This window comes from Blennius ocellaris (genome assembly GCF_963422515.1).
Source record: "Blennius ocellaris genome assembly, chromosome: 6".
Classification (NCBI taxonomy): Eukaryota; Metazoa; Chordata; class Actinopteri; order Blenniiformes; family Blenniidae; genus Blennius; species Blennius ocellaris.
In genome coordinates, this window is record NC_137655.1 from 14,659,888 (window position 1) to 14,675,668 (window position 15,781).

Below are 15,781 nucleotides of genomic sequence, written 5' to 3' on the forward strand. Positions count from 1 at the left end.
TCAGGGTTGGGTTTTTTTTTTTTTGTGTGTGTGTGTTGTTTTGTTTTTGTACTCGGCTGAAAAGTGACACTCTTATGTAATGGTAGAAGATCTTTTCTGCTTTGTGACTTTGATACGTGGAATAAAAGAGGCTGCACGCCGAGGAGGCTCCAGGCTTTACACTAAGGTTTTTGGATACCCTCCCCTCCTCTTTCTTCTTCCCCTCCTTCTCAATTCTTTATCATGCTCTTATCTCCCCTCATTGCCCTCCAGATGAACCGACTGAACTGCAGAGCCTGCTCTCTCCTCTGCTTTCAACGCTCGGTCTCTCCCCAATTCCACTTCAAATAAGCCTTCAATTAGCAAGCGAATGCTATTGTGTTGTGATTAAAAAGGTCAGCCAGATATAAAATGAAACGAGGAATATGCTCTTTTCATGATCACATTTAATGATTAGTGTGAATTAGTTTGGCACCAGATCTGCTCACACAACATTTCAACTATATTACTGTATGATTTGTTTCTTTTTTTGTTAAATGTTCTGTATGTTCATTTTGCAGGTGTGCGTTGAGACACAACGATTTGAAAGGCTAATGGAGTATTTCAAGAACGAGGACAACAACATTGACTTCATGGTGAGTGTGCACACACACACGCACGCGCACGCATGCACACACTCTTAATGGCTATTGATTGCTTGCAAAGCCTCAAAGATCCTCGTCAGCAGACGAACCGGAGATGACCTGTGAGCCGAGGACGCTCGGACCGAACGTGCCGCCTCATTTACAGGGTAACGAGGGTCACTTGAGTTTAGAGAGAGAGGGTTGCACATGAGTGAGTCACACTTACAGTTAACCAACCTGTTCTCGCCATTATCCTGCATTTTTTTTAACGCTTTCTTACTTTTTTCAATGAAATATTTTTATTGTTGATATCTTTTGGTTTAAAAAAAAAAAAAAAGTGTACAATTGAGGTGAAGAAGAGAGTGCAGAGGCAGGAGGGATGAGTGTCGGCACTGATGTGGGACAGAAAGATGGCAGCATAGACAGTCGTGAGACTTTCTATTATTCATGGTTCGGAGACAATGGCCAGCCTTTTCCTTGTTAGTGAGCAGGAGGGAAAGGATTAAAACTCAACAGATCAGGGGGACAGATAAGGCCAAGTAGTTTCGAGAAATCGCTAGTGATGGTTTGGACTGGCGCTAACAAGAGATTGTCGATATGTTAGACAATAGAGCTGCCAGGCAGCAGAAGAAGAGAAAGTCCTCAGAGGAGATTCATGGATGTCGTGAAGGAAGACATGGCGATATTTATTTCCCAGTATAGAACGAGATAGAGTGAAATGGAGGCAGATAGTCTGGTGTGTGCACCCCTGATTGGAGCAACCATAAAGTCATAAAGTTTGTCGCTTCATTCATACAGAAGGTTGTCGGATGAATTAAAAGTATCTCCAGTACACAGAAGGCGTCTTAGATCACTTACTCATCACTAACTACCTGCAAGTATATTGGTTACACTAATACGCAGCATCGGAATCCATCAATGTTGTGTCACTTTAAGTGATGCATTTACAAAGTTAACAATGTTCAACCTTGTCAGAGGACAACAGAGGCTTTAATTTATTCATATTTTTATGTATTTATTTTTTTGCCTTGGCTGCACGTTCATAACGTTCCCATCCTTTGATTTGTTAGCAGAGCTGATAAAATATTAGAACCAACCTTTGATAAGAAGCAACCATGACCTTGAAAAGCCCCCCACTGTGATGCGTGATGCACATTTATTGGTCCTTGTCGTCCTGTTTTGTCAACTATTTTGGGGGCCACACTGAGTGCTGTAAACAAAGAAATGCTATGATAGAGGTGTTTAATCCTCGAAGGCCACAATCCTACTCCAACACTCCCGGTTGCACTGGGCGCTTATCGTCAAGGTTTCTGCAAAGCTTGAGCAAAGAAACACTGTAAGCATGGAGGACTGTGGTGCTACACGACCAGAATTATATACTTTGACCTTGTGTGCTTATGAAATCTGTTTTGTTTTTTCAAATCACTTTTCTTAAAATACTGCAATAATTTGGCTCCCTTTCTATTTTTCTTAATTCAAACCAATTTTATTTGACATAAAAGTTGACTACAATTGACATTTGCCATTCAAGCTTTTTTCTAGTTCTAATAGTTCAGCAACATGTTTCTTAATGTTTATTCATGCATTTGGCTCACGAGAGGCTTTTCATTTTGACATGATTCGTTTCGAATACTTTGATTTGGCAGACAACTCATGCTTAAAATCATCTGGCCAGCTTTGGCTATGGTGGAGTACTATCTGTGGAAAAGTCTCCATCTTTGCCTGCAGTGTGGATATTTCAAGCAATAATGTCAACACAGTGGCCACAAATTTTGTGATTGTCTTGCTGAATTCTCTGCACGTAAAAAAAAAAAAAACAGCACGGAATTCTGTTCTGGGGATGCTGAGAAAGAAAATCCCCTCGATTAACCAAGTTATGTTGCTTTCTTGTTTGTTTGTATTTTTTACTTTTTAGGACGTTAGTTGAATGAGTAAACTGATTTTTTTTTTTTGGAAACATAAAAATTGTTTTCATAAAACACAGTGTCTTTTTGTTGTTGTGAAGTAGCACAAATGAGCTTTTCCACTCAAGTTTATTGTTTACTTTCGAGCTTTTACCAACTTGATAATATCTCAAAGTAGAGACGACTTCCCTCTCAGTTTCATGCTCCAGTATTTCCAGACTCAGATGCTGTGTGAGGTTTGTCATCACACTACAAACTACAATACACAGTTTAGTCTATCAAGCACATCTCTGCGAAGTCGCGTTGCCAACTCTGTGAATTTCTGACCAAGTAATGCAAATATTAGTCTGGCAGAGAAGAACAAAAGACGCAGTGCAGAAAGCGATAGCTTTTTCATGATGTTTTATTCATCATACACACGTCCATTCAAATGGATTCAGATCAAATTGATAGCAGATGCTGTGTTTGAATTAGTCCGCAGTCAGATTTTGAATCAGACTTTTCCTCACAGTCCACTGATAGGACGTCATCTGACAGCAGGACTCAAGCAAACAGCCTGTCAAAAGCTGCCATGTCACCCTGAAACAAGTGAACTTCTTACGGGGAGTTCATTAAGCCTGTGCGTGTGTTCTGAGGAGATCCCTCTTGATCTGTTTCTGCAAGTTCCCATAAGGCAGCCAGCGCTGTTGAACTGGCTGATTTTGTTAATTTGTTTTCTCAGATCCTTTTAATCTGCTTGATAAGCCACTCTGCCAGCCAAGCGGGCAAAATAATGAGGATTTATTCACGCAATTTCAGCGGAAGAGATATTAAAAGCCAACTGATAATTTTAATGAGCATAAAACCAAATTATGTAACTGATGTACCTACAACATCAAACCTGTGTGTAAGTCTGTCTCGCGCCACAATGTAGTTTGCATTTCCATGAGATTGTTTGTGTGTCATTATCACACATCACCTTATTTGATTACAGCCGAAAATGGAATACCTGCGGTGCTTTAAAAGGTATGCATAAACTCTCATGTGCTGACTGGAATCTGTGTGTTTTCCCTTCTCCAGGTGGCATGCATGCAGTTCATCAACATTGTGGTGCACTCCGTGGAGGACATGAACTTCAGAGTCCATCTACAGTTTGATTTCACCAAGTTGTGTTTGGACGACTACTTAGATGTGAGTTGGGACTTGATACTGCAGGAAATCAGACAGACATCCTGAACACTTCCAGTCTTATGACCCTGAACAGACTGTCATTACAGCAGCCCAGAGACAACAACCGCAGCAAAAGCAGCTTATAATGGCTTTTCCATTGCTTCATAAAAATTTATTTTTACAGAAACAAGCCCACTGTCTGTCTTGTGCAATAGAATAAAAAAAAAAAATTAAAGCTCACTCTGTGTTTTTTTTTCCCCCACAGAAACTCAAGCATACAGAAAGTGATAAGCTGCAGGTCCAGATCCAGGCCTACTTGGATAATGTTTTTGACGTCGGTGCTCTTCTGGAGGATGCTGAGACCAAAAATGCTGCCCTGGAGCGGGTGGAGGAGTTGGAGGAGAACATGTCACATGTAAGTGCAGTTCAGTGGTATTGGAGTTTGGTGTGAACTTCGTTTAAATCTCACCCACCTGATAAATCACCCAATCGTTTCCATGACAATTGTCTTTATTCCATAGATATATACATTTTGCTTTGTGACTCTGCTGCGTCTTATTGTTTGCCATCATTTAAGACTTGTCAGTGTAATTAGTGTTTCACTCTGCGATTGCTTTTCCTTCTGTTTCGGGTAAGATGACAGAGAAGCTGCAGGACATGGAGAACGAGGCCATGTCCAAGATTGTGGAGCTGGAGAAGCAGCTGATGCAAAGAAACAAGGATCTTGAATCCATAAGGGTTGGTTTCTCTTCATATAGATAAGCTGTTTGAATATGCATTTTGTCCATCTATTTAAATAAAAGCTTTGCTCTGCACTAGTAGTTCCAATATAACATTTCCTTGAGTACATTATAAGATAACTTGCTTCCTCACAGGAAGTCTATAAAGACACCAGCTCGCAGGTGGTTTCACTGCGGCAGATGTTGAAGGAGAAAGACGAGGCGATCCAGCGACAAAGCAACCTGGAGAAGAAGATCCACGAGCTGGAGAAGCAGGGCACCATCAAGATCCACAAGAAGGGAGACGGCGACATCTCCATCCTGCCTTCGCTGCCCTCCGGTCTAGAGAGTCTCCCTGCTGCCACGATGGGAGGAAACGGAGTAGCCATCAGTTCAAACCACGTAGCCATGGCAGCCAGCACGCCGGTCCCGCCTCCGCCACCTCCGCCACTGCCCGTGAATGGCTCACGTAGGTTCAATGTGACCTCAGCAGTTTTTCGTTGGGTAACTTTGATTTGAGTCACAGAGCAGATCTGTGACAGCCGTCGCTGATGAAGCGAGTATCAGAGTCCAGAAAACAAGCAATAATGTTTCTCCGTGTGTCTTTGCATTTCCATGCACATCAGGAAAAGCTTCATGATATGTATATCTGACCTCTCTCTCTCGCAGTAACAAACGGACCCTCATCGGCACTTGAAGCTGCAGCAGCACCCCCGCCACCTCCGCCACCGCCCCCTCCGCCTCCACCTCCACCGCCAGGACTGTTCTCGGCGACATCAGCCTCTCTGCCCCCTCCGCCTCCGCCCATGCCCCCGCCACTGCCTGGCTGTGGGACGCCCACTGTGATCATGAACTCTGGGTTAGCGGGTAAGGTCAACGCACGCAAAAAGAAATGCACACCGAACCAGCTCTCGGCCAGGCCGAGGAGCGTTTTCCTCCAGACAACGTTTAAAACAGTTCAAACTAAAATGTCTATAACTAAATGTTTTTGTAGAAATCAATGAAAATAAATACATGTTTGTGGTAGCAGGTGTATATAAAAACTGATGGAACTACCTGTAACTAAACCCCAGCAGCAAATGGCTTGAATTGCCTATCAACTGCTGAGCAAAATCTTCCAGTGTGAAAATATAGACGGGATTTTGAAACACATTGACATTTAATTCATTGTTGTGGCCGGCCTCCCTGGGAGAGGGCTTCAACTTCCCTTGCGGATAAACATCTACCTCAGCAAACTGAGCAGTAATATTGTAGAAAACGACCTCCGAAAGAGCTGCAATAACATCTTGGTATAGATTCCTGTGCTTGCTTGGCTTCAGTTGCATTTTGGTCAAAATGAAAATATCACTGAAGGATAATTAGATTTTCTTTTGCTATGTACTAATGCTACTCGGGCAGTTGTATAATACATTTATATATCAGAGTATTTAAAACTAAGGTTTTCCATCTGTGTTGACTTTTTTGCATTCTGATACGTAAACAAATCCTTTTAATACTCATTGTGAGAGATATTTAACCTGATCATCCTCTGGTGAGTAGCTGGAGCGTATTCACCACTCTAACGTGAACACGAGCATTAATTTCTCAGCGGCAGCCTTTGAGTCAGGGAACGCAGCAGCGCCAGTGGATTCATATTGATTCCACGACTCAGTAAACAGTCGGACCCCTGCTAAGTTTTATTTTTAGAATCGCAGATGCTTCGCTGCAGCGTGCGTTTGAGATGTGCATGTGTAATCATTCTCACTAACACTGCTGACTTCTTAATGATTTCTCTGTGAATTCTTTCCTCTTTTTTTTCTTTTTTTTTTTTTTCTCTGCCAACCAGAGGGACCCATCAAACTTTTCTGTAGGTTCTGCCTGTCGTGTTTTTGGTATTTTGTTACCGCACTGTTCCCTCTCTGTCCCACAAGTTTTGAAAATGGTATTTTCAGTGTCCCAGTTGGAAACACAACAGAAAGTTTGACTTCTTTTTAAATTATTCATGACGTTAAAGTTTCTCAAACACCTTTTCTCTTCTTGTTTTGTTTTTTTTTTAAGTTTTGCTGTGAAAACTTTATACGGTTTTAACCAACAAAGAAAATACCACATTTCAAATCTTTGCATGGTTTAGTCTGACTCTTTACTGTAATGTTATGAGTGTATGTGCGTGTGTGTGTGTTTGTGTGTGTGCGTGTGTGTGTTTACATGAATGAAACATCACCACATCTCAATAAGTGGGTTGCATGCTGAGACACACTGTCCCGCTGCGGCTGGTAGACGATTGAAGTGATAGCCATTGCGCAGATCTGGAACTGGAATGCTGTTTACGTTTCCCCTAACAGCGTTATCTCCCTGTCCCTGCTGACACCTCATCCCTGTGGCGAAGCGCGGCGCCACCTCATCCCTCGGCTCCATCGAAGCAGCCCCGGCGGCTTGAAATCGCTTTAATCTTTCCAATAAATAGTTTGTCACCCGGCCCAGTAGGAAATCCTCTCCATATAGTCCATTTACTGAACAGGTGTACCCTTTGGCCTGTCTCTGCTGCCTGAGGCCAAGAGCCTTTCCTTAAAGACTAAACGACGCCACAATGCCTGCTCTTTTTATGCTGAAGGATTTCTATAGACACTGGAATCTTTAATGTGGAAGCAGAATGTGTATTTTTAGTTTTTAGAAAGTAGACAGATATAACATAAAGACACCAAAAGAGCTGTACTCGTGTGTGTGTTACCAGTCCCAGGAAAACCATCCACCTTTTCCATCTGCATGTTTGAATGTATGTATTTTGTGTCGTTGCACACGCTGGTTGTAGATTGCAGTGACACTGTGCTCACTCGTCTTCTCTGGTGCAGCTGTTAAGATCAAGAAACCCATCAAGACCAAGTTCCGCATGCCTGTCTTCAACTGGGTCGCCTTGAAGCCAAACCAGATCAACGGGACCGTCTTCAATGAGATCGACGACGAGAGGATACTTGAGGTAAAACCGTCCTCTCACTCATCTCCTCCACTGCGTCGTCCTCACTCAGGCTTCCAGCGTTGTGTCGCCGGTCCCAGATTTTATTCTCATTAAAATGGCACATTAACGGTTGTACGTTGTCTTTCAGGATTTGAACGTTGATGAGTTTGAGGAGATGTTTAAGACAAAAGCCCAGGGCCCGTCCATTGACGTCACCACCAACAAGCAGAAGGTCATCCAGAAGGGGCCCAACAAGGTGACCCTGCTGGACTCCAACAGGGCCAAGAACCTGGCCATCACACTGAGGAAAGTGGGCAAGACGTCAGAGGAGATCTGCAAGGCCATTCAGATGTAAGCATAGAAGCCTCTGTACAATATCAATGCATATTTTATTTTTTTTATAGAGGTGACACGTCACTCTAACAAATGGTAGTTTTAGAATTTTTAGTATTCTGTAATGTATTTTTAATTAGAACAGTTTTTTTTTAATGTAAATCCTTCCATTAAAGCAAATATCAGAAAATTATAGAGATTTTCTATTTTCTCAGCCTTTTTTTGTGTTTTTTTCCCTACTGATGCTTCTCTACAAGTAGTCCACTCTTCCTCTGATCCTCTCATCTTCCAGCTTTGACCTCCGGACGCTGCCGGTGGACTTCGTGGAGTGTCTGATGCGCTTCCAGCCGACGGAGAACGAGATCAAAGTGCTGCGGCAGTTCGAGAAGGAGCGCAAGCCCGTGGAGAGCCTGACGGACGAGGACCGCTTCATGATGCAGTTCAGCAAGATCGAGCGGGTCATGCAGAAGATGACCATCATGGCCTTCATCGGCAACTTCACCGAAAGCATACAGATGCTCACACCGGTGAGAAAATAAGCTTGTCACTTGATTTTTTTTTTGTGGGGGTGGGGGGGATTCCTGCGAACGTAAGAGTGACGACGCTGAAAAACTTTGCTTCCTCACAGCAACTCCATGCCGTCATTGCAGCATCCGTGTCCATCAAGTCCTCCCAGAAGCTAAAGAAGATTCTCGAGGTAAGTGAACCTCACACAAACCGAGCAACATGCTGGACGCATGCGGAGATTTGGTTTTCATTTCTCGCCGCTCTTATTCTGTAGATTATCTTGGCTCTTGGAAACTACATGAACAGCAGCAAAAGGGGAGCGGTGTACGGCTTCAAGTTACAAAGTTTAGACTTGGTAAGTCGCTTTCTTCTTATTCAAGCAAGACTTTTATGGTAATTCCGTGACGGTTTCTTCACATCTGTTTCCCCTTGTACTTTCTCCACAGCTACTCGACACCAAGTCGACAGATCGCAAACTAACACTATTACACTACATTGCCAACGTGGTGAAAGAGAAGTACTCGCAGGTTTCTCTCTTCTACAATGAACTGCACTACGTGGAGAAGGCTGCAGCAGGTGAGCTCCACGTGCAAATATTCCAGTCGTGGTCATACTGCCACATAGACGGAATCTGTTCGGCTCTTGTGCTCGCAATGTTTTCCACAATTTCATTTTTGCGGATAAGTTGTGTGCGAGCTAAGTCCCCCCCCCCCGCGCTCTCACAGTGTCGCTGGAGAACGTCCTGCTGGACGTGAAGGAGCTGCAGAGAGGCATGGAGCTGACCAAACGCGAGTACAGCATGCACGGCCACAACACCATGCTCAAAGACTTCATCACACACAACGAGAGCAAGCTGAAAAAGCTGCAGGACGACGCCAAGATCGCACAGGTAATATGAGGAACAACTCGCTCAGAGCTGCCACTGTGGAAAGTGTTTCTCTTCTCTCTTTAACCTGTCTTTACTTTCACAGGACGCCTTTGACGAGGCGGTGAAGTTCTTCGGCGAGAACGCCAAAACCACGCCTCCGTCTGTTTTCTTCCCCGTGTTCGTGCGATTTGTGAAGGCTTACAGGGTGAGCAGGATAATTGTCTCACGCACAACCAGTGGGAAGGCGCACACCTGGCAGGCTGACTGGCTCCAGACTTAATGTGGCTGCAAAGAGGCAGCATGTGCCCTCTCGGTATTTTCACCACACTGCTGACTTTATTTTCCTTTGCAACCGAGTTAAATCCCAAAAAGAAAACCAGAAGCCATTATTGCATTAGCGGAATTACGTATGCCCACCAGGTGGAAACGGAACGCAGCGCAGGTGTGCGGCTATTCTACAGAGTTGTGCAAATGCTCAAATTGCTTTCGCGGCTTTCTCTTGTTCCCCCCCCCCCAAAGCTGCTGATCAGTGTCTCTTTACAAAAGCAACTTTTCTCGCCCGCAAAAACGATGCGACTGTGTGATCCCTGCAGCAAGCGGAGGAGGACAACGAGCAGAGGAAGAGACAGGAGCAGATCATGATGGAGAAGCTTCTGGAACAAGAAGCCATGATGGAGGAGGACCAGAAGGTGAGTCTCCCTCTCCTCCACCTGTTGTCATAATTCCCGAGGCGGGAGGCCTCTGAGGAGTAAGCTGGCCCCGCTTCCTTCGCCTCCCCTCCCGATCACAGGATTAGCGGAGCACCGACCGCCTGCTGGGTGTACTTAAGTCTAGCCCGGCCGCCCGGCACCCTGCTGAGACTCGCCAGCAATTATACAAACTTCAAATTATACAATGGTTATTAGGGACACACATGTTCATGATTAAAGAATGATGACATGAAAAAAATGACATAAAAGAGTGAGAATCTTTTGGTCGCGTTATTTGTCGGCGCCGATGTTAATCTGAAGTTTGTTTTTCCTCCCAGTCCCCGTCCCACAAGAACAAGCGGCAGCAGCAAGAGCTTATTCAAGAGCTCAGGAGGAAGCAGGTGAAAGACAGCCGCCATGTCTACGAGGGCAAAGACGGAGCGATCGAAGACATCATCACCGGTAACGTCACCTGGACGCGTCCGCGGTCTGCGGCCACACGCTGACATCGCAACACGTACATACTGGGTGCTCTGCATGAAGCTCCGCTTCTACTTTGAAATTCAGTCTTTAAAAAAAACAAGATTCTTAACCAACTAACATGACGACTGGCTGTTTTAAAAAAACAAAACAAAACAGGTGTTTGAAAACCAAAGGTGCAAACACACGCCGACTGCTATTCCAGTGCATTAGACTCAAAATGTCTGATGACTGATGGTTACTCATCTTGCTTTGTCTTTGCTTTGTAACGTCGTCTCTTTACACGGGGCCGGGATATGACTATCTCCTGAGTGTTAATCAGCCATCAAATTAGTTTTTTCATTGCATAAAGAGTACATTTAAAGCATCCATTTAAAGGGGACCTGTTATACTTTTGTGTATTTTCTGTCTCATATCATTATTGGCCACTTGTACAATCTATCATCATGCAGTGTGACACACCTGTGGCCTTTGGAAATGTAATGATGTTTATTTTTGCTTGAGATCACCTCGAGATTAGAATTATTTCTATGTATTTTGAGGTTGATGTTTGCAGTGTTTTGAGCTGCACTACATTTCATTCTTTTTTTGTTTTGTGTTTTGGGAGATTGTTCCTTCATTTGTATTCACGCTGCAAATAACCCATTAGATTGTAGAGTATTATTATTCAGTTGTTGCTGTAAAGGCAGTGAAACGTCCATCCCAAGCGTCATAGCTGAAAAAGATGTGAACTGTCTGTGATTTATTTTAGTTTCACTCTTTCCAACAGATTTTCATAGATATAAAGATGTAAAGATTCTAGTTGAAGTTGCAACGGGAAGGAAAACTCCTCAATTATGTTTGTACAGCTTTCTTGGGTGGAAATTCCTTAATTTTTCAATGATTAATTTCCTATAAATGATCCATCCCTCCATCCATCCATCACATCAGAAGAAATAGGGATTCTGGAGTCAAATTACAGATGGTCAATGCTGCATGTTGGTGATGGACTCGGCATGCCTGGAAGCAGCAATAAGAGTTTATACAGTATAAATACATGAACATGAGCACAGCAGGTCCCCTTAAACTGCTGATTTAAGGACATTTTTAATTTGTTTTTGTTGTTTTTTTTAGGTGCTTTATATAATTGTACAGCTACGTTTTGGATGTGCTCATTCTATTCACTACTTAGTGAATATATATAGTGTAATATAGTGTGCTTGTGAATATTATTATACTTGCAAAATCTAAAACACACTAAAATAGAATTAATAATGACTGCAGTCGTGTAGAAAGTAGCTAAAACTGGCTCAAACAGCTGTGACTGAGTATTTTACCACGTCGGTATCATCACTCGCTTCACGTTAATCCCCATTTCAGTATCAAATAGAACTTTGCTGTAATCTGAAGTTGCCTTCTTCGTTTCACTGACGATCTCTTCTTAACACTCCTCATAAGATGTGCGATCTTCCCAGGCCCTGATGCCGCCGTCGGGTATTTGCTTAGTGCTAACTCAACGCTGTAGGAGTCTGCTTTACTCATGTTGTGTCTGTCTTGTTTTGTCCTGGCTGTTGTTCTTGTCGTTGTTCTCAATGCAGTGCTGAAGACCGTGCCCTTTACCGCCCGCACGGCCAAGCGTGGCTCTCGGTTCTTCTGCGAACCCGCTCTCAATGAGGAGTACCATTACTAAAGCTTGTAGATCTCTGTCTCTTCTCAAAGGTTGCTGGAACAAAAAACGTTCTCTTCTTCATGTCTTTCTCTCTCCTCCCTCCTCGCATGCCCTCCTTCACACTCCTCCTCTTTAACCGTCACACTCTCACACTTCGGACCCCCCCCCCCCCCCCCCCCCGTCGCATGTGCACCGTGCCTGATCTCATGGTTCCCGGAGACACACTCCTGAGTGTGTGTTTGTTTCTGTGTGTGTATATTCACGTGTCTTCTCCCACCCCGAGCATGACAAGGTGTCGGGGTGGATTTATTTATTTATTTCACCCTTTTAGCACACCTGCATGACGCCTGTCACCCACAGTTATCGTCATTATAATTTTTTTTTTTTTCCAAGCATAATGTCACAGAGAGAAACGATCATCAAACTTGCTCTCATCGGTGGTGGCGGGAAGTGGGTTGCCCCACAGAAGGGAGGAGGCATGCTGCCATCTCGTGGCCATACACTGAAAACAAACAAGAAATCTAACCTGATCCGTGCTGAAATGGTTCTATTCACTTATACACGTACATTTGAATATGTACGCGTATAAGTTTGATCATCATTCACACCGTGACTAATGTCCTGATGCGTGTCTGTGGCATTATAACTTGCTTTTTCCATGTTCCGATCAGTGTTTTGTTTAAAAATATATGAACGATTGTGTCTCCATTACATTGTTCACTGTTGGAACTGCTTCTGGCATGCCGATCGCTTCATCCCTGCTGCTTCTTTCCCACAATGCACCCTTGTTCCACCAGCTAGTCCCACGCAACTCGGCTCGCTGCCGCTGCCTGGCGACGGGCCGGCGGTCTGCCGGGCTCATGACTAACCTGCATTATGATAACATGTTGCATCACTGCAGTCTGCCTGCATGTGTGTGTGTGTGTGTGTGTGTGCCACTAACATGCATCCAGGTGGATTCACTCATTCATCCATCCATCAGTGCTGAGTGTCTTCCTGGCTGCGTTGCATCCTTTGGTTTGTTTCTGGTGATGGATCCATTCAACATAACAAGGCTGTTTGTCCTGGAGTTTGTTTGTTTGTTTGTTTCAGTTTTCACTTGCTGTGTACTCTGGAGGTTGAAACGGGCTCTGCTCTCATCCTGCTGGCAGCCACTTTGCAAAGCAGTCTGGGTCTAGTGACACACACAAAAAAGAAGGAGATATGGAAGCTTTTGTCCTCCCCTGCCAATTGAAGCAGTTACCCCGCCCCCCCCGTAGCTGCGCCTTGCCGCTCCACACGCAGCTCGCCGCCTCTCTGCTTTGCCCGCGCCGCTGCTCTCTTAGCAAAGCCGCTGTGAAGGCGCTCTGGTCGGCCTCCTCCATTTTTTAACCTTCATTTTGTCTTCTTTTCATCTAGCTCTAAAGAAGAATAATATTACTAAATTTCCCAATATCTACTTGAGGGTAAGGAAGTCCTCCAGTAGCAACCCTGTAGTGGTGGATGTGTCCCAGACCTGGCAAGCATCTCTTTATTTTACCTCCTCTCCTGGTTTTTATTTTTTTCATTTAGAGTTTTTACTCCTCCTTGCCTGTCCCTCTGGTTTCACACTGTACATTGTAGAAAAGATGCATCAAGATGTTTGGTCGCTCTTTTAGGTTTCTGGCAGAGTGACATCCCCGATAACCCTAACCCCCCCCCACATAGCCTGTAATCCCCAAAGACAGCTGACCTGCAGACACTTCTATGTGAACGTGTGTGTGTGCGTTTAGACCTCACACTGCTTTGAGAGTCAGGCTGCCAGCACTCTGAACATGTGGGCTCATCAAAACACCCTGACAAGATGACTGACGGCTCTCTTTATCACCCCCCCCCCCCTTCCTCCTCCTCCTCCTCCTCCCGTCACTCCTCTCACAGATCTGAGGAATCAGCCGTACAGGCGAGCGGACGCTGTGCGGCGGAGCGTCAGGAAACGATTTGACGATCAGAACCTGCGGCCGGTGAACAATGGCGAAGTGGTCATGTGACGAGGGAACTGTGGAAGTGAAGCGGGAGGGAGGATGAGGGGGAGGGGAGGAAGGTCAGGGGGAAGGAGTGACAGAAAGTCTGATACAGAGTGAAGGACGGCGAACGAAAGATGACGAGTGTTTGTAGCAACCTTTGAGTATGTAAATATATTACATAAGGATTTTCCATGCGTGCGCTTTAGTGTCTGAACACTATGAAAGACTGGAACATTTGCGGGACTGAATACAAAGTGTCTGAAAGGTTGATTCACAAACCTTCGACAAGCCAAGTGCCTGAACCTTTGTTTTGTGTCTCATATCGACGCTGTCTTCTGTTTGTCTGTTGACGTGTTGGTTTTTTTTGTTGTTTTTTTAAATAATCTCACCTGAAGCAATACAACTCGACCTGTCTTGAATATAAAAACATGTAAAACTGGACATGCAGTGGTCTTACGAGCCACGTGAAAAGAAAATGGGACAGATAATGTCGAATGTATGGGACGTTTTCCCTCCAGCTGTTACACATAAAAGCAGTGAGCTTCTCTGTACGTTCCCGTACTTGCGTCCATTCCTCTTCCAAGACAAATGAGCTCAACTGGCCCTTTTTTTTTTTTTTTTGGAACATCTTACGATGTTTCACTCAAAGGGCTGATGATTGAAATTCATCAGAAAATAATTAAAAGTCTACATTTGGTAGAGATTAAGAGGTGGGTGAAGAAGGATAAACTAAAACAAGAAAACCAGTTTAATGTGAATTTATAGCAGATTTATCCATTTAGTTTTGTATTCATTAAAAGCAGTCGGTCTGCTTGTGTGCATTTGTGGATCTGCAGTCTTTTATCTGGTTTCTGGGAACAAAGGGGCCGAGTTAACAAAGCCTGAACAGTCGAAACTGCTTTAATGCTACTGGAAGATTTCATTGAAACTGGACGTTATTCGGAATTGCATCTCTGTGAAACACTTTACAGGTTTAATATTTCCAGGCTGCTGTGTCTACTCACTATACTGTAATTTTAATGTATAGTATTTAACCACTGAAGATTCATTTAAACTCATGTTTTATATCTGTGTCCATAATCATTAAAAACAAAAGTACACCACACAGATGTTTCCTAAATGTACAGATATTTTGCTACAATGTTTTCTCTCCTCTTTTTTTTTTTTTTTACTTAATTCACTTTACCAGATGGTTAATATTGTACATATTGTTTAAACAACAACAAAAAGTTTTCATTGCCTTGTGCTTTACAACTTGAATGTTATTTTAACTTATAGTTTGTTTCCACTTTTGTATATTTAATTAAGCCAAATGCAGCCGGAAATCAACGGTAGTGTTTAATCACAGGTGCAACAGCCAGCCAATTGTGATTTTTTTTTTGAACGTGTTCCTATGTGCCGCACTAACCATGAATACGAGTCTCCCGTTAGCGGAGCAGCTTCAGTGAAACACCCTCCAAGAATCCTCTCCGCCGAAGCACGTCATCACGTTCATCTTCCGTCTCTCCGCCCATCGTTTCTCAGACCGGATAATACTGGCACGTTTTTTTTTTTTGTTTTGTAAACTTTCACCAGAAATGTATTTTAGGCAGTTTGTGCTTTATTAAAATAACAAACTTTTTTTTTTCAAGAAAAAGATAGGTGATATGAGATTTTCAACAAAATATGAACAAATAAAACTATTTACAGTGAAGACAGAAATGTTCATTTGTCATGGGATCGTCTGGATGGTGGGACCTTCCTGACGAGTTTGCATGTTCTACCTGCGGTCACGTCAAACTGAAAGATAAATGGAGCTCCGTGTCGACGTAACCGTAATGGACTTTGACTGCTGGGATAAGCTTGAGGGCGGTCCAACTTTTCACCAGATTCTATTATTTAAAAGGTCTCTTAACACTCTTGAGCTGTTTTCTGCACCAAACTGTCAGGATCCAACCACAGATAAACAAAGTGTCTTGTTCTTGAGGA

General features: G+C 43.7%; 1 protein-coding gene across 4 annotated transcripts in view; it reads left to right on the forward strand.

Moving 5' to 3' along the window:
* The window catches only part of fmnl2a (formin-like 2a), a 48,070-nt gene extending 32,570 nt beyond the window's left edge, over positions 1–15,500 (forward strand). The window contains exons 10-28 of one of the 4 annotated variants that reach the window (XM_080498025.1): positions 540–614; positions 3,566–3,676; positions 3,921–4,070; positions 4,292–4,393; positions 4,531–4,843; positions 5,044–5,241; positions 6,200–6,220; positions 7,203–7,327; positions 7,455–7,657; positions 7,932–8,166; positions 8,268–8,336; positions 8,421–8,501; positions 8,593–8,722; positions 8,872–9,035; positions 9,118–9,219; positions 9,608–9,703; positions 10,042–10,165; positions 13,230–13,329; positions 13,728–13,864. In XM_080498025.1, the coding sequence (XP_080354151.1) occupies positions 540–614; positions 3,566–3,676; positions 3,921–4,070; positions 4,292–4,393; positions 4,531–4,843; positions 5,044–5,241; positions 6,200–6,220; positions 7,203–7,327; positions 7,455–7,657; positions 7,932–8,166; positions 8,268–8,336; positions 8,421–8,501; positions 8,593–8,722; positions 8,872–9,035; positions 9,118–9,219; positions 9,608–9,703; positions 10,042–10,165; positions 13,230–13,329; position 13,728 (2,400 nt within the window). In that variant the 3' untranslated portion in view covers positions 13,729–13,864. Of the gene's footprint in view, positions 1–539; positions 615–3,565; positions 3,677–3,920; positions 4,071–4,291; positions 4,394–4,530; positions 4,844–5,043; positions 5,242–6,199; positions 6,221–7,202; positions 7,328–7,454; positions 7,658–7,931; positions 8,167–8,267; positions 8,337–8,420; positions 8,502–8,592; positions 8,723–8,871; positions 9,036–9,117; positions 9,220–9,607; positions 9,704–10,041; positions 10,166–13,229; positions 13,330–13,727 lie in introns of all 4 variants that reach the window. The other 3 variants (XM_080498024.1, XM_080498027.1, XM_080498026.1) reach the window with 3 other exon arrangements.
* The last annotated feature ends 281 nt before the right edge of the window (positions 15,501–15,781 follow it).